At 38.4% G+C, this 21,780-nt stretch overlaps 2 protein-coding genes across 3 annotated transcripts; one reads left to right on the forward strand and one right to left on the reverse strand.

The window, feature by feature from the left end:
* Nucleotides 1-3,889: 3,889 nt before the first annotated feature.
* fmodb (fibromodulin b) lies at nucleotides 3,890-8,372 on the forward strand. The gene is made up of 2 exons (XM_075475712.1): nucleotides 3,890-4,778; nucleotides 8,221-8,372. The coding sequence occupies exons 1-2, from the start codon at nucleotides 3,890-3,892 to the stop codon at nucleotides 8,370-8,372; spliced, it is 1,041 nt and encodes a 346-aa protein (XP_075331827.1).
* A 2,549-nt stretch (nucleotides 8,373-10,921) lies between these two features.
* On the reverse strand, nucleotides 10,922-18,456 carry csf1b (colony stimulating factor 1b (macrophage)). 2 transcript variants are annotated; one of them, XM_075475714.1, is made up of 9 exons: nucleotides 18,235-18,456; nucleotides 16,616-16,729; nucleotides 16,478-16,540; nucleotides 16,211-16,381; nucleotides 15,870-16,071; nucleotides 15,642-15,778; nucleotides 11,585-11,628; nucleotides 11,453-11,490; nucleotides 10,922-11,306 (listed from the first exon to the last, which is right to left on the reverse strand). In XM_075475714.1, the coding sequence occupies exons 1-8, from the start codon at nucleotides 18,274-18,276 to the stop codon at nucleotides 11,454-11,456; spliced, it is 810 nt and encodes a 269-aa protein (XP_075331829.1). In that variant the 5' UTR covers nucleotides 18,277-18,456; the 3' UTR covers nucleotides 10,922-11,306; nucleotide 11,453. The 2 variants fall into 2 exon arrangements, with proteins under 2 accessions (XP_075331829.1, XP_075331828.1); XM_075475713.1 differs by having other exon boundaries at nucleotides 16,616-16,735.
* Between the last annotated feature and the right edge of the window lie 3,324 nt (nucleotides 18,457-21,780).

Below are 21,780 nucleotides of genomic sequence, written 5' to 3' on the forward strand. Positions count from 1 at the left end.
AGCCTTTTCTGCTCACTCCATTTGCAGACCCTCTGGAGGCACAACTGGCATACAACTATGCCCATGCCAGAACAAGGGCCCGGATAGAAATGACATTTGGCCTACTGAAGGCACGCTTTCAGTGTCTGACCCACCTGAGAGTCAACCCAGACAGGGCATGTGATATCATTGTGGCCTGTGCTGTCCTCCACAATGTGGCCTGCCTGAGAAAGGAGAGGGCCCCCAGAGTGCCAGCTCTCATAGACTGGGACAATCCTGCCATCTTCCCGGATGACGACTGTGGTCGGCTGGTCAGAGACCAATATGTGTTAAATTATTTTAATTAATATGCATGTTGATTTAAGTTGGGCCTGCAATGGCAGAGTAATTTTTGTTAGGTTTTTGTGCTGTATAGGCAAGGCAATTTTATTTGTATAGCCCATTTTTACAGTTTTACAGTTTCTCAAACTGCATGCTTTGATTCTGTGCTTTTTGTCTTGTAGAGCACTGTGTGACTTCAGTTTTGAAAGGAGCTGATGGTTTACTTGCTTTGATTCATGCTTGTTCAATAAAGGAACATCGTGGTACTCTCTAATGCGTATTTTTAATTTATATGGTGATGTACTTTATGTGTAGTCTGTGGGAAACTAAATTATCTAATGATTGCAAGTTCATCTAAAATCATCAGTTATCTAAAATGATTGCAATTAATGATCACAAATGTTTCAATAATGATAGTGGGTATAGTTAAATGTTTAAACAATATGTTCTAGGTAGTGGAATAAATATTGGTTTCCATTTGTGGCGACCACTGACTGAGATGAGGAATGAGATTAAATAGATCCTGGAACTTAGCCTGGTCTGGAGCAGGCTAGCTTCACAGAATAACTTTCCATGGTAACTTACGTCTGAACATATCCCACTTCCCTCTATCCCACTTTTGTGCAACTGGACCACGGATAAGTTGAGCCAGGATAGCCAACATATCCCGGCTTAATCCCTTATCTTAGTTTTGTGCAACGGGCCCCAGGTCTTGTATTTATTTTTACCATTGTTTTCCCCACAGTTTCTGTTTTCTCAGTCCCCATGTTCAGTTCATTCACTTAACCTGTTGATTCTTCCAGCTGCATCCATTTACTCATCACTTCCCACAGTATTTAGTCTTTCTGGTTTCTCACAGTCATTGTGAGATCCTTTCACCCTTCACGCCAAGTCAAGCTAAGTCCTTTTTGTTTTTGTCTAAGTCATGATCATGTCTTGCTTTTTGAAAGTCCGCATTTGTGTCCTTCCACCGTCTTCACCCCACCATTTCTAACAAGTTCACATGATTTGGAGCTTCAAAATGTGCATACAATAAGATCAAAGGATTCCTTTAACCAATAATCAGGCAAACATCCACTGAGCTTGTAAACTCAGCACAGCACACCAATATATTGTGTCAGGCATAAATGTAAATATGCTCAAATAGATATAATTTGATTCTTGATCGTGGACTCATGAAGTAATAATTAAATTATTTAGAGATGTCCTTTTCCAAATGAGTCGGGGAGCGTAAGTGTCTTCTAGATTGTATAAAAATCCATCTAAACAGCATAAAAGACATGGCTGTTAGGCAAGAAACTTTGGCCTCAGTTGCTGAAATTGATGTACAAAATTGTTTTAAAACGCCAATGAGAATCTTCACACATCTGTTTCAAGAAGCATCAGTACAAATGTAATTACTGCACAGACATTGTGTGTAAGTTAGTTAAATAGTGATTTTGGCAGCTGATTTGGTTATAGAATCAGGATGTTATTAGAGCAACAATCTGGAAATGCTTCAAGTGACAGGCAGTCTTAATGAGATGATTTTCAAGCACAATATTTGATGCATTTTGTTCATGAAAGGGAAGAAACAGAAAAAAAAGTGACGAGTGGCTTTATTTTGAATTTGGCTCTATCGATATGCATGTGCGATGTAGACTAGACAGTATATGATTATGGAAAAAAATGTCACTGTGGATATACTTAATTGCATATTTGGTCTTAGATTTAAGACTACAAGTTGATCTGTTTTGGGCTCTTACTAAGAGTTTCCAGACCTTTTGTGCAAAAGAATCCCATCTGTATATCCTCAAGTTTCCTTTCTTTTCAGATGGGAAACCATTTTCGGGTTATTATGGTCTGTTACTCGCTGGACAAAGTCCATTTCAACACAGAATGTTACCAATTTCCTCAAAGGGACCTGGAAACCAGATTTTATGAAAAAACAATCCTTAAAACTCTGCATCCAATTTCCTTGCCCCAGTAGAGAATATCGGTGAAGACCTTTCTGAAAACTATTCGCAGGATGATAATGGTGCTTCTCTGTGTGTAGGCGCCATGTTCCCTTTCTATTCAACTTGAATACTATAATTGACAAAAGTGCCACTTGAGGCATGGGAAAAGAAAGAAATATGTTTAAGGAGGAAGATCTTGTACAAATAACAGGGTTTGGCATACTTTGTTGACACACTGTATATGTTGGACCAAAGCATGCAGAGACATAAGGATTAGATTTACAATACCCCCTTAGCTGCAATGATTCAATATTAGAAAGAACAGCAATTACAATGTCTTGTGTGGTTACACTTTCAATAGCAATTGCACATACCCTCTCTATAGCCGCTTTCGGACAGACCGTTCTAAGAAAGTAGTTATCAGAACTACCCTCCTCGAATTTCGTTCTGATAACTATCCTTCCCCAGCGGAACTGTTTCAGTCTGCATTCGCACATGATAGGGACTGATGCGCCGCGCGCAGCCGTCTGCTTCAGTGACGTGTTAGCCGTTAGCCGTTTAGCGCTACATTCAAACACAAAACAAAACGGTAAAAGTAAGGAGAGTAGAAAAAACACCACCAAGAAGCTAATATGGAGAGCGGGGAGGCCACTGTGTTTATGGTCTGCATGATGGTGATATTAATCATGGACAATCACATCAGGCGTCTAATATCGAGGCTGGAAAAGCTCACAGAGAGAGTCAGGAGACGATACTTTTTCATTTCATGAAGGAAGAAAGGAGAGCAGAGCGCTGCAGACAAATGAGACCAGTGTAAGTTTAACTTATTAAACACCCGCCGGTTGTGTCTGTGTTGTATGAGTAAACATTTCAGCCGTGATAGCATGACATGGGGCGTAGCTACCGACCACCACACACCTCCGTTAGATTCGTTCTATAAGAACTATGAAAAGACCCGACCTCGGAGAAGGAGCTAAATAGTTATAGGAACTAAGGGAGAAAGCCCCGAGTTCCTGTATGTCCGAACACGGGAGAAAACGGCCCCGCGGATTAAAAGGTTATTAGAACTGCCAAAGGTTCCTACAGTCCGAAAGCGGCTTATAACAGCCAAAACACAACTGTAAGAGGCAAGCCAGACATGTAGTGACTGTGTTAATGAAAAGGCTTGACACAGAGATGGAAAACAAGGTTGTTAAAAAGCAGATGTTCTCACCAGTTTACAGATGGGATTGATATTTACATTGCTGGAGGTAATATGTTGAAGTGTTTGTTACATGCAAGTGGAAAAATGTATGTACTATGCACTAATGGGACAGGGTGGTTCGGACTAAGGCTGCAAAGAGGGATGGTAGAGTTATTTACACTGTACCAGCTACACTCAGTCAGAGAGAGACACAGGAGAGGTGAGCTAGGGAGAAGACATTGTCACAGATCAATTGACTGGTAAGTATTCTGTACCTTCTGCCCATTTGAAAAGTGAAGCATGAAATATCTTAGATTACTACAGTAGCCTAATTCTGAGTTAGTTTCAAGATGTATATACAACTAGGACCAGAGTGTGTGATATTGTGATAAGGAAATATGGCACTTTGTTTCCTTTCTATAATCCATAATTTTGACCATTTTTCCCCCTTTGTTTTCTACCAGTAATCATGCAGACAGTGGTGTTCCTCCTCATAATGGGAATAGTGGATGTGAGCATCAGCCAGCACCACAGCCCGTTCCGGTGGTTGTCCCATCTACAGGGGAGGTGGCAGAACACCCATTGGCAGGCTGACGATGTGCATTGCCCCGTGGAGTGTTCCTGCCCCTTAGCCTACCCCACAGCTATGTACTGTCACAGCCGCAATCTTCAGCATGTTCCCTATGTTCCATCACATATAAAGTATGTCTACCTGCAGCATAACCAGATCACAGGCATCAAGGATGGCGTGTTTGACAATGCTACCAACCTTGTCTGGATAGTTTTGTCTCACAACCAGCTCAACTCAGACAAGATCAGCAACAATGTCTTCAGCAAGCTAAAAAAACTGGATCTGCTCTACATGGATCACAATGAACTGACCCGTGTGCCTCAGAATTTTCCCCGGTCTATCACAAACTTGCGACTTAGTCACAACAAGATCTCCAACATTCTCCCCAACTCTTTTGAGGGCATGACCAATCTCACCATTCTTCAGCTCCAAGCCAATGTCATAGACAACACTGTAGGTGTCTTTAAGGGACTGAGATCTCTAGCCATGCTGGATATGAGGAAAAACAAGCTGAAGAAAATTCCTGACAGCCTCCCTGAAAATCTACAGCAGCTCTACTTGGAGTATAATGGCATAGAGAGTGTGCCTGAAGGATTTTTCATCACATACCCCAGCCTGCAGTTTGTTCGGTTGGCTCACAACATGCTGACTGATAAAGGACTTCCATCCAATGTCTTCAATATCAGCACACTCACCGAGCTTGATCTGTCCTTTAATAAACTGGAGAGGATCCCTGTTGTCAATAGGAACCTCGAGAACCTGTACTTACAAGCCAATAAGATCAAAGGTATGAACATTTCTCTGTCACTTAAAGTCACATTTTCTTAAGTTTTTTTTTCCGGATAAGGTAAAAAATTAAGTTATATATATATATGCACACACACACACACCTGAGGCTGGCTCTAAGAGGGAGTCAACTCTGCAAAACCACTGTTAAAATTTCTGACATTATAGTAGAAATAAACATACCTACAGCCTGGTAGACTACTGAAAAACTGTTTTAAACTATATTAGATCTGCAATCATTAGCTAGTTTGATGATCATTTAAACATTTATTGTAATGGTCCTCCAAACAAAATAATGCAAATAATTTTTTGATGTAAAAGGAAGGTAGACCTACTACCCATACGGTGCTATTGCTAAATAAAAAAAGGAACAAAGCAACAAATAAAAAGAAAATACAAATTAATATTTGTAATGAAATCTTATTCTTTTTTTTTAATCAAATATTCGATCAAATTCTATTTTGATGAAATTGGGGAAGAATTTTTTTGTTAATGACTACCAGTAGGATTCTAAGTCAATGTGATCCTGCCAGGTAATAAAACTGCTGTCTAAAACAGATTCGTATCCATTTTTTGGACAAACACACTATTACAACGTTTTTTTTTTTGTAAAGACACAGTGATAGCCTGCATCATTTTTCTCTTAGTCATTAAACCTATTAATGTTGCAAAGCATGTAGCTTTTCTTTCATTTAGATTAAATCCAACCCAGACACCTGGGAAATATATTTCCATTTTATTTTTCTAAATAAAAGAAAAAAATCACATGTCCATGTTCTGTCTACAGGTATTAAAAAATTCTTCCCAACAAATTTTGTACAATTTGTACATACCCATTTTTTATGTTTTTTAGACATTTGGGACATTTGATGGGACAACACAACAGTGACCAGCCAAGGAACAGGTGCTTTCTTAAAAGACAAAAGATGGAGTGGCAAATTAACCTAATACATGTGCATTTGACCGAACATACCTGATTTCGACTCCAGCAGGAATATCTTTTGCCTTATATATTTTACCTTCGACAGTCCTGTTGCTGCAGATTAAACAAGTGATCTGGAAGATGATAACTGATTAAGAAAAGAAACAGGATGAATAGCTGCTACACGGACAAGTTCTCGCACGTAGCACACGTTTTGCATACTGGAAGCCGCATTCTGCTACTTTCACAAACAGCCCTACACTTATGTGCAGAACGTACAGTTGGCACATATTTCTGGTCTCGAGAAATGTGAAATGGCAATTGGCAACTGGGCTGCGTAGGCTGTATGGATAAGTGTAGCTGTGCATATCTACATCATGTGTTGGCTTAAAAGTTCCATTTTGTAACATTTAGGATAAGTATTCATGATTTAAAATTTTTTAACTCGTGTTCATAAGAAAATTAGAGTGTGTCTGACCATTCGTCCGGCGACAACTGTGGCTCAGCAGGGTCAAATCAATCACAAACAGCAGGCATTTAATGTTTTTTGTGTCCACACTTCTATCCACTTCAAGCAAAAGGCTTAAAATGTTTTTAAGTAGTCTAATCGCAAACGTCAATTTATGCCAACACATGTCACTACACCCCACTCAATGGATCTAAGGGAGATTTATTAGGAGCACAACTACAATGGTTTCCATCTCAGGTTTTAATTCACTTTCAGGGGATATCATTTTAAAAAGGGGAAAAAAAGTTTAAATGCTCATTTGAGATTTTTTTTTGTCTGTTTTTACAGTAAGCAGAATAGTAACAGCTTTTCAAATTGTGTTGCAAAGACTAAAATTACAGGACAAAGCAGCCGTTTCAAGTCTGAGCCAATAAACAATGAATTTACAGACGACAGGCCAGTGTCTTCCCAGATATGATATAATAACTATATTAAGCCTGTATAGAAAATGGATGAATGGCTGACGTTAGGATTTTTCTCTGTTATATCAAACATTATCTTGCCTCTGTACACTAGCATTTGTTATTATTCACATAAGCTACACATGGCACAGCTTTGATTGTACATCTACCTTCAATGCATAGGATGTTGCAACAGCATGTGCTACTATTAATGTGTTTGAATACAATTTCCAGGGCTAGTTTTCCATTCATAATTACTATATGATTGTATTTTTAAGTAATTAATCAATCTAAACTATATTTAGGCTAAAAATGACTCATAATTAAAGGGGAGGTTTCAGTCACAGGTCAGTGATGTGGCCACTATCCAATGGGGGTGTGTATAGTGTCCTTGCGTTTTAAAAATTCATCCATTCCATTCAATTTTTGGTCCCAAAAACCAAAGATGGTGACAGCCAAATAACAAATTCTTATCTTAAAAATGGTACTGCCTTGAACCTTATGGCTCATACGATCATACTCAGTCAAATGCACACAATGCCATGTACTATTATAATAATTTAACAATTATAATTATAACACACTTACTTAAAAAAAAATTGTGATAGCACAAATTGAAATGGATATTTGTAACTATCCTGTACTTTTGACAGGCTGTATTGCCTCACAGCAAGAGGGTTCCTGGTTCAAATCCCAGCTGGGGCCTTTCAGTGTGAATTTTGCATGTTTTCCCCGTGTACACAGCTACTCCGACTTCCTCCCACTGTCTAAAAACATGCATGTTAGGTTAATTGGTGACTGGGGTGAGTCTGCATGGTTATTTGTCTCTGTGTGGCCCTGTGATAGACTGGCAGCCTGTCCAATAGCAGCTTAGATAGGCTTCTAATACCCTGACTTGGATTAAGCAAGTATAGAAAATGGATGGATAAATGGTTAGTTAAAAAACTAATTCAGAGAACTATCTTTCTGTTGCACTTTCCTTTTACAGTCCACACTTACATAAATCAATTAGCCACAATGGGCCACACCAATTGTTTGTGTGATTACAAGCTGAAGTAAAGTCATGTAATAGTTCACACATATTGTTTGGGGCTTCTTTGTTTTCAAAGTACAATTTGTTTTTGGAAATTAACCCTCCCGCTGATCATAATTTGGTGTGTCAACAAGATAAATTGTTGACCACTAGATGGCAGCAAAAGCTGAATTTTAAGCTGTTTATTAGTTTTTGAAAAGATGCCCATCCCCTGAAGCATTTTTGTTTTTTCTAAAACTGTTTTTTACACACAATAAAAAGGATACTTAAAGAAGCCCAAATAATAACACACAGACACACACACACACACACTGAGTCATATGCTTTCCTACTACCAAGAACTCCAGCAAATTAATCTTGACTGATTATAATGAAACCATTTTAAATTGATTTAATAAGTTTACTCTGGTGACCTTAGTTTGGCTCTGTGACCGAAAGCTATCCTTAAAGCACATTCATAGAATGCCTTGTGTGATTAATGTATGGCCATAGTCATTTTTGTTAAGATTGGTTTGGTCTGATAGCATTTGTGAGGGACATGCATGTTTAACCCCTTTTTACGTTTTTCTTCTTTTTCAGAATTCTCCCTGAACAGTTTCTGTGGTACAGTAGACATGACAAACTTCTCTAAGCTGAAAATGCTGCGTTTGGATGCCAATGAGATCAGTGCCAGAGACATTCCTGCCGAAGCTGCCTACTGTTTGCGGCGTATTTCCTTTATTGATGTGTAGCGCTCATCTTAGTGTCTCTCATGTCACTGTATCCACCTTATACTGCTCACTTCCCACTGCACTAAAACATGGTTGAGATTATGTTTTGTTAAGCAGTTGTAAGTACTGCTATCATTATTACAATTAATAAACAATTGGAGCATTAGACAGTGGGAACTACCAACCTTGTATAATCCCATATCCAGATGGCAGGCATATGAATGACAGAAAGTGATTAAAACAAGACAAGTCAGACTGCTGACATCCTTTCACAGACTAATCAGAATTTTTTTGGGGCAAAATAACACTGTTTCCTATATAACTGAGTTGTAGCCAATAGCGATAAGTTCCGCTTGTCATGTCTGGCAAAGGACCAGCTGAATAGATCTCTTAAATGTTTTACATTCAGTTTGGATCTTTGTCTCCACCATGTGGAAGATGGTGAAACTTCAGGCTGTTGTAATTCTCAATTCTACTTCGAGAACATTTTTCAGTTGATCACTCGCACTCAATAATTAAATTACAGTTTGATTGTTTGGCCATGTCAGAATATTTGACTAAAATGTTTACGTTAAAATGTTTTTTCATTTGAAGATTCCACGTTGCATAAGAGTTGTTTGTGTCTCTGAGGAAGCATCCCTCTTCAAATGAGTCACTGCATTATCCTGAGCTGATATTCAAATAAATGATATCTAACCATTTACTTTATTGTCTACATGGACACATGAACTGATGTTAATTTTCTTTAGTCCACCAACAGGAGAACACAAAATGACAACGCTGTGAGGAGACACTGCTCTTTAAAAGGAACACTGCAGCCCACCTCAGTTTGCTTAAGATCACATGTACAAACCAGAGGACTATTGGAAAAACGTGTTGTAGACAGACCATAACAAAGCATAACATCTTTTTTGGAAGATATGAAAACGCTGCAGTCCAACAAAACAAATGATCCTATCTGTGAGACACGTTGGTGGTGGTATCATAGTTTATCATTGTGCTGCATCTGGGCCAGGACGTCTTCCTGTCTTTGAGGATACAGTGGATTCTTTATTATGCTAGTGAATTCTAAGAAAATATCTGAACAACTGTCTTTAAACCAAGTCCAAAGAAAAAGTGGGTCATGCAGCATCACAAGAAACCCCAGCACACAAAATGTTCTACAGAGGAACACATTTGTTGATAGTAACAAAAGAATAGTAGAAGATAATGTGTTGGAATGGTCGGATCAAAATCCTGACCTCCAATCCAAGAGAAATGTAAGCGAAGGACACGACGTAAGGAATTCATGTATGTAAACCCACCAACTTCCCAGATGTAAAGCTGCTCGGAGTTACAAGCTTTAATTATTCCAAGGCTGAAGTTACTAGAGATGATTCCTGGTACTGAAAGCATTCACATACTTTTGCCTATAATATACATACTGCATAATCATAATGTCAAGTTTACCGAATTAGCCTTATTTACTTCTATGACTTCCATAAACTATCTTTTGGTCATATCCATGCAGAGATATTAAGAATGAAAGGGAATCACAGGTTACCACCATAAAGAAGTAGTTGAAAAAAAATGGCCTTGTTTTCAGAAGGTTAAAACAAGAAGGTAGAAAAAAGTCAAAAAGGCTTGGAAAGAGAAAAAGGGTGGGAACCCTTTTGCAAATTCTAACTCTTAGGCAATTCACATTTATTTATTGTTGAAGAAAACTTGCCCTTTCATCTCTCTATCTATCTCTCCACAGCTGCCTCTAATCCTCTAAAAGGCAGTACATTGAATTATAGAAATACATTCCTTGTTTTGTAATGGAGCAATGTCTTGGGATGAAAAATGGATTACTGCCTCTGTAACAATGACACTCTGATAAGTGGTAACCTGTGAGATTAACTGTGTTACTGACCATGTTATGTTGCAGGCTATTCTTTTTTTTTTCTTATTCCTCCTCGGCTTCCTACACGAATTCTTCAAAAACAAAAGCGAGGCCAACACACATGCACTTGATCACATGTGGGAAATTTTTTTGACAGGACATGTGATCCTTTGGGACACATACAAAAGTTTCAATTTTGTGGGGAATTGTCCAGTTTTTCTCAAACTCACACATTATGCAATTTATGATTATAAAACATTGAGCAGGACCTTCACTCAGTAGTGAAAATCATGACAGCATTACGGACCACTTTGTCTTTTCTTTCAATATTTGCCTGTTATTTGCCATAACCATGCAATGATGATTGAATGTCATACATGCATGCGTAAACTGTGGCAGGACATTATTCCTACCGAATCTGGTCATGTGCTATGTTGTGAATACCTCCCTTGTTAAGCTGCCACTGTAACAGATGTGTATCCATCATAAGCGTTTCTCCACTGCTCTGCCAACAGTTACACAGGGTGTAATGCCAATGACGCATTATTTTTTAGAGTTCGTGTTAAAACTGTTTGTTCTGTTTTGCATTAAAACTTGATCTGTAAATCTTTGATAATAACTTTAAGAAAATGGTCACCTATGGGGTCATATAAAAACACACTGTCATTGATGGTTAACTTTTTATTATCAATACAGTGACTGAGTTAAAATAATAAATAACATGCAAATGTATGGCAAACATTACATTACAAACAGTTGGTTAAGTGGTGGCAAATTGAGACACATGATTCAATATACATGACTACCGTAAAAAATAAAACTTTTATTTAGTTGTCTGGAAAAGATATCTGCAATAGATAATGCATAATATACACAGTGCATCTTTCAAAACAAGATCTGCCTTTGTTCTCAGTAAAAGCAAAAAATTTGTCTGAAGCGTTTGTCAAAGCGTTTGATTAAATAGGTAAGTTGGATACATTATACAAAGAAGGACGAAAATTTGTTTGCAATGGATAAAATGTACAGCTTCCCAAGTGCTCTTTCTGATGTTGCAGTCATGTGTTCTCACTACTTGTGGAGAAAGTGGGACACTGAAAATACAAAAAAAAAAAAGAAAGATGTATGTGCTTTTAGTCAAACTTTATGGACAAGCATGTGTTTAACAGATCTCTATCTGTGCTAGCTCCAGATGTTTGACAGTCTACAGCACTTATATATAACTTAGAGGGACACTCACATTACTGTCGCTCCATCTCTATGTCCTGCTGGTCTCCTCTTTAATTCAGATGAGAGAAGTATGCATTAGCATTAATTAAACAAACACGGAAAGGCCACTGCCTTTTGGTTCAATTATACAGTACGGTCTTACCTCGAATTTGTGCGTATTCTTGATCCATGATAGTTATGAGTTTTCTGTTTTGCAAAGAGAAGATTTTATTAAATAAAACCCATCTATGAACACACGGTGGAACTAAAGCATGAGGAATTGAATTAAAGACATTTCATTTTCAAATTCACCAAACCCCCAAAATAAAAGTGATGAATGTGACATATTTTGCAAAAATTGGAACAGATAGTACACAGATGAATTAGGCTGTTGAATGTAATGTTACAAAACCTTTCTGCAGGTGATTTAGTATTTTTTCCACTGTGAAATTTTTCTTTTTATCATTACTGGAATGCATTCTTACTGCTTTGAGTCCGTACTACACCACAGGCTCCACGCTTCCCAACTGTGAAAATTGCATTTTTTTACAGCCATATCAAATTTACAACGGATGAGCATCTCAGTCCACACACAAATTTTGCATGGAATGTCTCTGGGAATGTGATGTTTATGTTATTTTGTCTTGCCCCTGTGAACAAAGAAAAACTAGATCCTTGTTCTCAAGTAGTGGGTGGTGAACCAAGGTGGGTCACAAATCATTTTCAAGAGAATTCCAGCCAAATGAATCTATCTCTTGAAGTTAAACATACTTTGGGTGGATATTGAGCCTTAGCAGGAAAACCGTTTGATAGTGATGGTGAATAGAGGTCTATTGAAAGTTTGTGCGTTTTTTTGTGACCAAAAAGATCTGCATGTTTGCCTCATGTTGTGATCTTGATCCAGTTATAAGATCAGCTCTATATTTAAACTGCCATCCTGCCAAAAAAGACAGATCTGGCATGTGTCACAGTTTACAAAAAAACACGATACTGAGTTTAACGCAGTTTTGACTTGACGGCATTTTTCTCTGGCATGTTCATTTCAACAATTCTAGAATGACTATTAATTGCGTTAGCTGATTCAGACTTCCCAGCACAAACATACTGACTGCAATTTGTTCTAACAGGATATTCATATAGTTTTGTTTTTTCTAGTGCTGTCTACTTCCTCTAACAACATATTGAACTCTTCTATCCTCAAATAGCCAAATATTCTCCCAGCTTGCAAACACAACGGATTATAATAAAAGTCTGTGAGGTTTCAGTGCTCAATGCTTGGGCATGGTTAGAATGAAATTATTTACCCTGATATAAATACACACACAAACATATATACATATTTGTATATAATCTTTGGTATTTGCCCCAAATAGAAGTATTTTTTATTCTATTCTATCTCCTCTTTATTCTATTCTAATATCCAGGGATATTATATTCTGACTTTCTCGAGGGGACTGTCCAAATGAACCAGCTCATGACTTATAACAATATTACAGTAAGACCAACATTCAATTCAATAATATGTGCTGAATAAAATTATCTTGTTTAAAAAAAAATACGAGGTGAAAATACATTTATGAATGACATTTTCAGGGATCTTGTCAGTGTCAGTTCTCAGAGTAAGAAAAGTGCTTTACCCACTCATTTAGGATTATATGTGGTTAGGTACAGGGACACAGAAGTAGAATCTGATAATAACACAATTTCAAAATGTAAATTCAGAGAATCCAAAGAGATTACAAAAATATTGAGTAATTTATCAATGGAGGAAATTGATCCAATCTTACATGCAGAAATCTAGAAAATCACTAAAAGTAATATAATATCAGGGACTCTCATGCCATAGTCATGCGTAAGCCCCTCGCCTTTTAATGGTATGTGTTGGCACTGCATGTCATCAGCTAAACAAGCAAATAAATAAAACTTCCTGGAAGAGAAGTTAGTTCCACATGCTTTCTTGTGCTACCTAGCCTGTATACTTGTACCTAAGACTCGGCCAAAAAGACAATCAAATCATGACATGCTGGGAATGTCTTCATTGCCCTTTATCATTTGAATGAATCGGCTGCAGCTTTATATGTGAGTTTTTGTGTCCAAAAACACCAAGACCCATCAATATGTCATCTCATTTCAGTGCTGTTGCTGCCTGTCCGGTCATTCATACTTGTTTGTGTTTGTGAAAGGCTGCCAGTGTGGAATTCTTCCACCAAATAAGCTTCATGCAAAAATCTTCACATGAAGAGAAGAATACAGCAGACAGACAGATTCTCGACCTATTGGGTCATGATTTTAAGGCTAAGCTTCTCTCCAGCTGCTTATCATTGCTTTTTTTCTGGCTTGTAACCTGGCAGTAGGAAAAGGGTGTACCCACTGTTTGGTTGGAGTTACCAACAGTTAGCAACGTAATAACTGACCACAGTAGTTGGTGCAGTTACGCTGATCCATGTAGCACCAACCTAACCAAAATTCATCACACTCTCCTAATGCTTCAGAAGAAGGCAACTGAACTTCTTTTTTAGTTCTTGAAGACATTTCATCTGTCATTCAAGGGGCTTTCTTAGTTCATTCTAGGCCATTCAATTCTAGCCTTTTGTCAAAGCTGGCAGCATCTTTGAGATGCATGTAAGGTGTGCTCTGCTGCTCTGACAAGCAGGCTGATGCCGACAGCGACTACAGAAGGTGACATTCTGGAGAGTTAACAGGTGGCAAGGTCCTTATAATAAGACCTAAAATTATATGGTTATGATTAGGAATCAAACTAGTTTTGAAGAAAATATAATCTTAACTCAGATTGCCTGGTAAAATCAAACTTGCGTTTTGAATACGAACATAAAAATACACAGTTTCACTACATTTACCTGCTGCATTAAACGTTAACACTAAAGGGCTCCATCTGCATTGATTTATAACTCCAAGATGTCCTGGCTAAAGTGATATATATGATGCCATCAGAGTGAAAACACAGTTGAAAAAGTTTTTCTGTGTATTGTGGGAATAATTCTGCAGGCACTACAGTTTGATACTAAACAAAACATGCAGCACAAATAAAGAAGGCCTCGTGAGTTGTCTAAACTTGTCTAAAGCTCTGGCTAGAGAATCTGGCTTAATCGCCAAGTAAGTCCAATGCTCCCAAATAGACAACATATCTCAATCATAGGCAAAGCATAAATTTCTCCACAAGGACAGATAATTTGTTAGCTTGGCATCAAACATTTAACTGCAATTCAAAATTGTTTGCTTTATTATTGTTAGCTGTAATGTTTTATGTATATATAAAAAACATTACAGCTAACAATTTCATTTAATAATTTACCTGTTAGCATATAATTGCTATCAAGAGAACTAGTTTTTGATTAAGAGAAAACTGCAGCTGGTACTGTTTCACTACTTGTACGTGTAAAAATTTAAGTTTTATCACTCATGCATATTGTTAAGCTCATTACTTTAGCTTAATGAATAAGGTACAATGTGGACAGTGGCCTTCAGGCAGATTAAAACCATTGATGTTAATTACAAAATGCCAAATGAAAAAAATACTTTATTTATCGTAAAGGGAAATTATACAAGAGCCAAATGGTCAAATAACTTTAGACAATTAAAAAAAACTATAAATGCACATTTACATTTGCAGATGTTGTGCATGTGTTTCTTACAAAACAGATACTTCTGCCAATATTTTTAAGCGTAGCCTTCACCTTGTTTTGTTATTATCAGTGAAGAAGGGCTTGTGCTACTGCAAGAAGAGCCCCAGAAAGCCGAGCCAGGCTAACCTGGTTCTCACGCAGATGGATGTTTCTCATCCATCTGGAATTTTGTCGGTTGCCTAGCTGTTCTCTGCTGTGAGTAGGCGGGGGTTGTATTCAAAAACCTCTCGAACCTGATTGGAGAATTCAATGTGTGTGTCACGTACTACTTCGACCAATCATATCGAAAGCGGACGTGACGCGTTGGAGCGCGACCAGTCTCTCGGTCTGTCCAGGTGGAAAATAAACAAAACACAACAGCAGCGAGCAAAGCAGGAGCTAGCAGCAGCTAATCTGTTAACACCCCGCCCCACGATTGTGATTGGATCTAGGCATAGAGGCGGGCCCGGTTATGGGGTAACCGAAGACTTCGGGCTCAACAAGGCCTACTTTTTTCTAATATGATAGTTATCCAAGGCTAAACTTTATAAGCACACTTCGGTTTTTTAGGTTTACAGGGTATACATGAGCCAGTACCTTGTAAATGACGTGACAGTAGAGTGTAAGAATGACCAACAGTCCTCCGCAGATGGATGTAATGATGAAGCCGAGCTTGTACAGATCTGTGATCGGTTTTCTCTGATAGGCCTTTACTGAATCCTTATCATAACTGTCTGTAAAAAGGAATACATTATCCGTGATTACAGAAGCTCAGGACATCTGCATTACTCATCACATAACATTCCAAAAGATTGAGTTTCCCACCTGTGAAATACTCTGTGGTTGACTCTGTGGGTAGCTCTGTGGTAGAGCCAAAGGTTTCTGTGTATTCATGCTGGCATTTCCAGTCGACCGGTGAGTCACCGGTAGTGACAAGTTCCCAATAAACAGACAACACCTCTGAAGCTTTCTGGAGTGCTTCTGAAGGAGACCCTCTGTACAGCATCTCAAAACTTTCAGGCTTATCCTGTGGCAGATTCAGACAAACATGATTTTTAGGAAATGCGAGATTGATTTTCCTCCCGCTTGGATATTTTTCAATACACATATTCTCATTTCATGTTTTAAAACAATTTTACCTTCAGTTTTCAGAAACACACACTCACCTCAACCTCTTCATTAATCTGAGGCACACATTTCTGTGAATAAATGTTGAGGATGAGGGCTCTTAAGGACTGCACATAGCCATCATTCACTGAACCCCGATTATACTTGAAGTGGGTGGTGAGCAGCTCCAGGATCCAGGGTAAAGCAGCTTTCACAAAGCAATATTTGCTCTGTTGAAAAGCACAAAGTGAGAAGCAGGAAAAGCACTTTGATGGAAGTTTTGGTTTTCAGATGGGAACGTTCCAATTAGTCAAATGTTTCCCTACCAAACTTCTCCGCTCTACGAGTGTGTAGGTTATTGAGCATCCACTTCTCAACTGGTTATCCATCTGTAGAAACAACAACAGCAGAATTTCAGCATGGGGGATGTGATCCAATCAGTCCAAGGTTGTTTTAACACCTACCAATTGCCTGACAGTCAGCAGGTGCTCCCTAGTGATTGAGTGTCTGCATGGACCAGGGACCTCAGACATTGTTAGGCGGAAGCTCAGGAACATAAGCACACACAGACACTTTACCTGCAACTGACACAAGCGAACATTATCTCTATGCCAACCAAAATAATCTTTATTGAATCAAACTCACAAGGACAGTATATGAGTATGTAATACATTAACAACAATATATATATCCACAACAATATTAAAAACTGCTCAATAAATTCAAACAGGCATTACAGTGCCCAAGTCCTGGTTCAATTCCAGTTAAGCTTTTCTTAAAAAAAGAAAGAAAGAAAAAATACAGAAAGGGAAAAGCACTGTCTTATAGATTAATTTCCAAAAAAAATAAACAAAAGTTAACATCAACCATCAATGGAATTTCTACACAGTTGTGCCACTACAGTTTAACAGTCAGGATGTCACCAATTTTTGTCTTTCCACCCAAATATCCAAACCCAGTGTTGCATTAGACCTTCCGCTCAGTGAAAATAATACGCAAAATACATTTTCACCACTGCACCTAATTGTTTGAAACAACTTAACCAGGATATGGTTTTGAATCAAATTTGGTCAACAAAATGTATGTTGTTTTGCAGCTCCATCAACAGCGGTTGATGTTGAATTGTGTGTGACCTCAAAGGAACCTTTGGCTGAGGTTTTAGACAAGCTTTATCCATGGTCGTATAGTGCCCTCTGCCACTGAAACTTGACCAAAGAGAAGAACATGCAAACTCCTCATTTAGCTCATGATGTCTGCAACCAAGCACCTTTTGGCAATTGTAAAATGAGCTCCAGATGGACTTAAACTCAGGGTTAAAACATGGTGACAAGCACATGTTCTTTACTGTACAAAAAAAAGAGCTTGAAAGTATTTTTTTGATTATCATCCACATGGTATATTTGTACTGTTCATTCTGTGAAGCTTAAGCATTGAACAGTCATGACAGACTCAAATGAAACACCAAACTGAAACAAGACAGTCTCATTTGTTTTCTGTTAAACTACTGACATGTGTTAGGAAACAAAAGTCAATACATTCAGATTTGTTAATAGAAACATTATCTTCAGTTTTTGTCATCTGTTACTCATTTACATCTAAGCTGTATACTAATTGTTTTTGTGAATTATGTGTTACAAACCTCATGCAAATCCATGAAAGATGGTCATTTCATGCCATGGAAATTTTAACGACAAAGCAATAATGAAACAAGGGTGTGTGTAATTTGAAACAGAGCTGTGAAAAGAGTTATTCCCAAAGAACAAGATGCTACACGGGAGCAAAAGACCATCATGCTCAATTATTACTCGGAGCCTTCTTAATGACTGATTATAACACATATTAAATTAATATAATCTAATAAAACTATTGAGGTAACTGGCATGTGGCAAATGCAGGAGCACATGATACAAATATCCCCTATCACATGATCTGTTTTTTGCCATGCTTTCTTTAGGAATTGCATTTAGGTCAGCAAACTGCCCATGTGGACAAACAGGCTCTTTTTTCACAAGCTGGTTGTATACTGGTTGTATTTGTGCTGAATTTTCATTTGCCAATCCTATGATTTTTAAAACGCTCTTACCTTAACTTTGCTCTGACTCAGGGTTGACACAAAGATGGTCATCTGGTACGTGTTTGACTTGGGAAAACACCAGACTCCTCTGTCACACACATTGAAGCAAAAAGATCCTTTTTATATATTCACTTCCACTCCACAGAAAGGAATGTGTTGTTAAGTAAATCTGACACTTCGTCATGTGGCGCTGTTCTTCAAAGCATTACTTGACGTGCTCCTCCTCCCTTGACTGAGTTCAAACTGAATCTAACTGTTTCAGTTGTCAGAGAGCTCTTTTAAAGACCTCCCACCTCTCCAAGTTGGAGAAGATACACCAATCCGGTCTTTGTAGATGTGTGATGACAAGCAGTTTTTTTGGGGGTTATAGACTTATTACCTTCACATGGAATTATTCCAGACATTTTCCTAAAAATGGACTGACGACTCAGTTTGACACCTTCCGTGCACTTCAAGGGGTTGTTAACATCTGTTCTTGTTATTTGAAACTAACAATAAAGAAGAGAGTTTTTCTCATTCAGTAGTTAAGAAAAGATTTTAAAAAAAGATCAAAACCTGCCAAAAACGCATCAAGCATCATTCAAACCTCTGACAGTTCTCAGCGAAACATTTGTTTTGTTGTTGATCTTTTCAGCACCTGTTTCAGATAAACCTTTTAGTACCATTTATTCTTGCTTTTGTGTGTTCACCCATCATGTTTGTTTAGTTTAAAGAGCTCACCTGTCACATCTGGGCTAGCCCAGCTTCTTCCAAAGCTCAGTGTAATCTATCATTCAGGAGGTTTTTTTTTGTCTTATAAATCTACCTTAATATTTTCATACAGCCATTCCCCACAGCACTTGCAAACTGAAACTGAAACTTCCTAATCTCATCTGAGTAAAGCTGGATTTACAGTTGATGCGTCTGTCACGGCGGTGGCGGACCGTGACGTCAAAATGACGTTTCAGGCCTGGCGCTTGCCTTGAAAAGACGGCGCATCGCGTTGTCGTGCACCAGTCGATTTTTGTAACTTGGCTGCGCCGAGAATGACAAACCGAATGGACCAATGTGAGACCATGCAGTCAGGAGGTGCGTCTTTACAGCACCTGTACGAAACTGCAGTGAAACAGCACAGGGACCAACGCAAACTCCCAAAACTTTGAGATTGAGATTGACAGAACTTTGGGGAAAGAGTGAGTTCTGTAAGAATGTGTGGAAGAAGCTACGGGACAGATACGTGAAGGCAAAGAAGAGGGCAGAGACTCAAAAAGTGGTGATGCCGGGAGCTTCAGACATTCACCTCTTTTAACTGAATTAAAAAATTAAAATTATCCGAATACTGCAGCAGTATCATTAATGACAGTATTCCTGCTCTTCATTGTTTTCTTCTCAACTTTCATCGTTGTAGAGTAGCGGTAACCTTCACGTAGCATCGGCACCTCTGTGACGGAGAAAATTGCAACAACTATATATTGCGGGCACGAAATCGTGACGTCATCAACACTGCTCGCGGTAGCAGACGCGGCAACCATGCTAGAGCCTTTACACAGATTATGGCCAATTTAAACGAGTTCAGGCTGCAAGAGTTTTAAAATCCTTTGAAATTGGCGTAATGACACAATGGAAAAAACTTCATGATGATCTCACTGCATGAAAAGTGGGATTTTCGTCCCAGTAAACGCCCGAAAATCTCCCTAATTTTTGGCAGTTAACGACAATTTACAGGCTGCAAACGTGGCGTTTGTCGGTGCCACAAATTGTCGGGAACGAACCATGCTCACGGCTCTAATTAGTATATGAATGCAGAAACCGCGTGCCTGGCGCTGAATGTCCTTACTCAGGATTGGATGAAACCACTACTTTTCAAACAAGTAAAATCACTCGTGATTGGTTGCCAGAGCTACCAGTAGGCAGGCTCATAAATGTAAACCCCAATAATAAATGATATTTATTATTATAATATATATATTTATTATATTATTATTATATATTTATTATTTAATTTATATGCTATTATGCTGTATATCATTGTTCTCTTATGTAGGCTACTACACGACATGATTGAATTTATTGAGGCAAGGAACATTTACCAGAAACACATTTATGCAAAGAAAGAGCTTTATTTAAAAAAAAAAAAAAACACACACACACACACACAGGAGATCTGCCCACACAACATGTATGGGTAGCTGACAAAGAGTCAAAAAAGAGTACCCAAAATCCTGCCAAAAAGCCAAGCAGAAAAATGAAAGGACAATGAAAAACATTGTGTGGAATGGGTCTGAACTTTCGATCTTCAGCACGGGGGCTGGCAGACAAATGCCTCCATTTGACCTTCCCTTTTCCCTATAAGCATTTGTAGGCAAATATAAATTTTTGGAGGCTGACATCAGTATGCAGCAAGAGTCGAATGTAGATGTTGTGTGGAATGTAGTGAACATGTTAAACATCTAGTTTGAACATCCATCTCATTAAAAATGAGGAGTCAAAAGTGGTCATTGATAAATGATACACAGTAATGCTGCATCCCCATAAGTGCAGGTAACAGTCAGCAAATTATACATGCTTAGAGGTTATAAGTTACGTCACATGGACAGACTTATCTCTAAAGTATCAAATGCGTTTGATGTTATCAGGGTGGCCCCGATCAGTTTCCAAGTAGTCCGGGAGTTTTATTACTGGACATGTGAACCCATCACATTAACAGATAATCTGATAACAACTTGTGTCCTGAACAGGAATTTTCCTCTTGACATGGGATGGGGGGGCGACCTGGTAATGAATTTGCTAATTTGTACAGCCTGAGCCTGACATAACAGGTTTTTTTAAGAACCATGCCTTTGCTCCCTTATAAATGCCGTCTACATTCTACTTTTTTTGCAATATGAACTCTTTAAGCATAGTTTTGTAGGAGATGATAGTATTTTCCACAAAATAGGAACATACAGTGGAAACCGCTTATAGTGGTCACGGATATAGTAATCAACCGCTAAATATAGATCAAAAGGCTTGGGACAGAATCATTTCTATACAAATGCTGTTTAAATAATTTTATGAATGTAAACATGTGCAAAATAATTTTAAAACTACATGTACCTATTTTACTTTTTACGCCCTTGATTCCTTTCTGGACCCTTCTGCCCTATGCTTCTGCCTCGCTAGCTAACGTAACGAGTAGACACCGAGCAGCAAGCGTGCGAATCATGGCTGGAAAAAGGAAGTAATTTTCTCTAAATGAAAAACGTAGTCTCCTCCATAGACATAATATATGGTCATCTATGGTCTCCTCGAGGCGTATGACAAATTACCAAAAACGAGCCAACGAGATGCTAACGACGGAGAAAGAAAACGACGGGGGGGTTTATCTACATGTGCACGGGACCTGCTGTTGTTACTCTAAACTAATCAAAGGTTCCTCCCAACGTCCCACGGCTCCCGCTGCATTCACACACAGCTGTAAAACGTCAGACCTGCATCTCAACCAAAGGGCATTTAAAGGTTTTGTTTTGGGCCTGAAAGTGTAGCACACTGGACACTTGTTCTCAGTTAACATCTACCTACTTCAGCTCCGCCTGC

The sequence above is a fragment of the Odontesthes bonariensis genome, chromosome 10 (genome assembly GCF_027942865.1).
Source record: "Odontesthes bonariensis isolate fOdoBon6 chromosome 10, fOdoBon6.hap1, whole genome shotgun sequence".
NCBI classification, from domain to species: domain Eukaryota; kingdom Metazoa; phylum Chordata; class Actinopteri; order Atheriniformes; family Atherinopsidae; genus Odontesthes; species Odontesthes bonariensis.

Coding starts and splice junctions, on each gene's coding strand:
- csf1b (XM_075475713.1), bottom strand. CDS start 18,276: ATGACCATCTTTGTGTCAACCCTGAGTCAGAGCAAAGTTAAG. Junction 15,779..15,869: donor AACCACAGAGTATTTCACAG/GTGGGAAACTCA, acceptor TCCTTTTTACAG/ACAGTTATGATAAGGATTCA. Junction 11,629..15,641: donor ACTGTCACGTCATTTACAAG/GTACTGGCTCAT, acceptor TTTGCAAAACAG/AAAACTCATAACTATCATGG.
- fmodb (XM_075475712.1), top strand. CDS start 3,890: ATGCAGACAGTGGTGTTCCTCCTCATAATGGGAATAGTGGATGTGAGC. Junction 4,779..8,220: donor ACAAGCCAATAAGATCAAAG/GTATGAACATTT, acceptor CTTCTTTTTCAG/AATTCTCCCTGAACAGTTTC.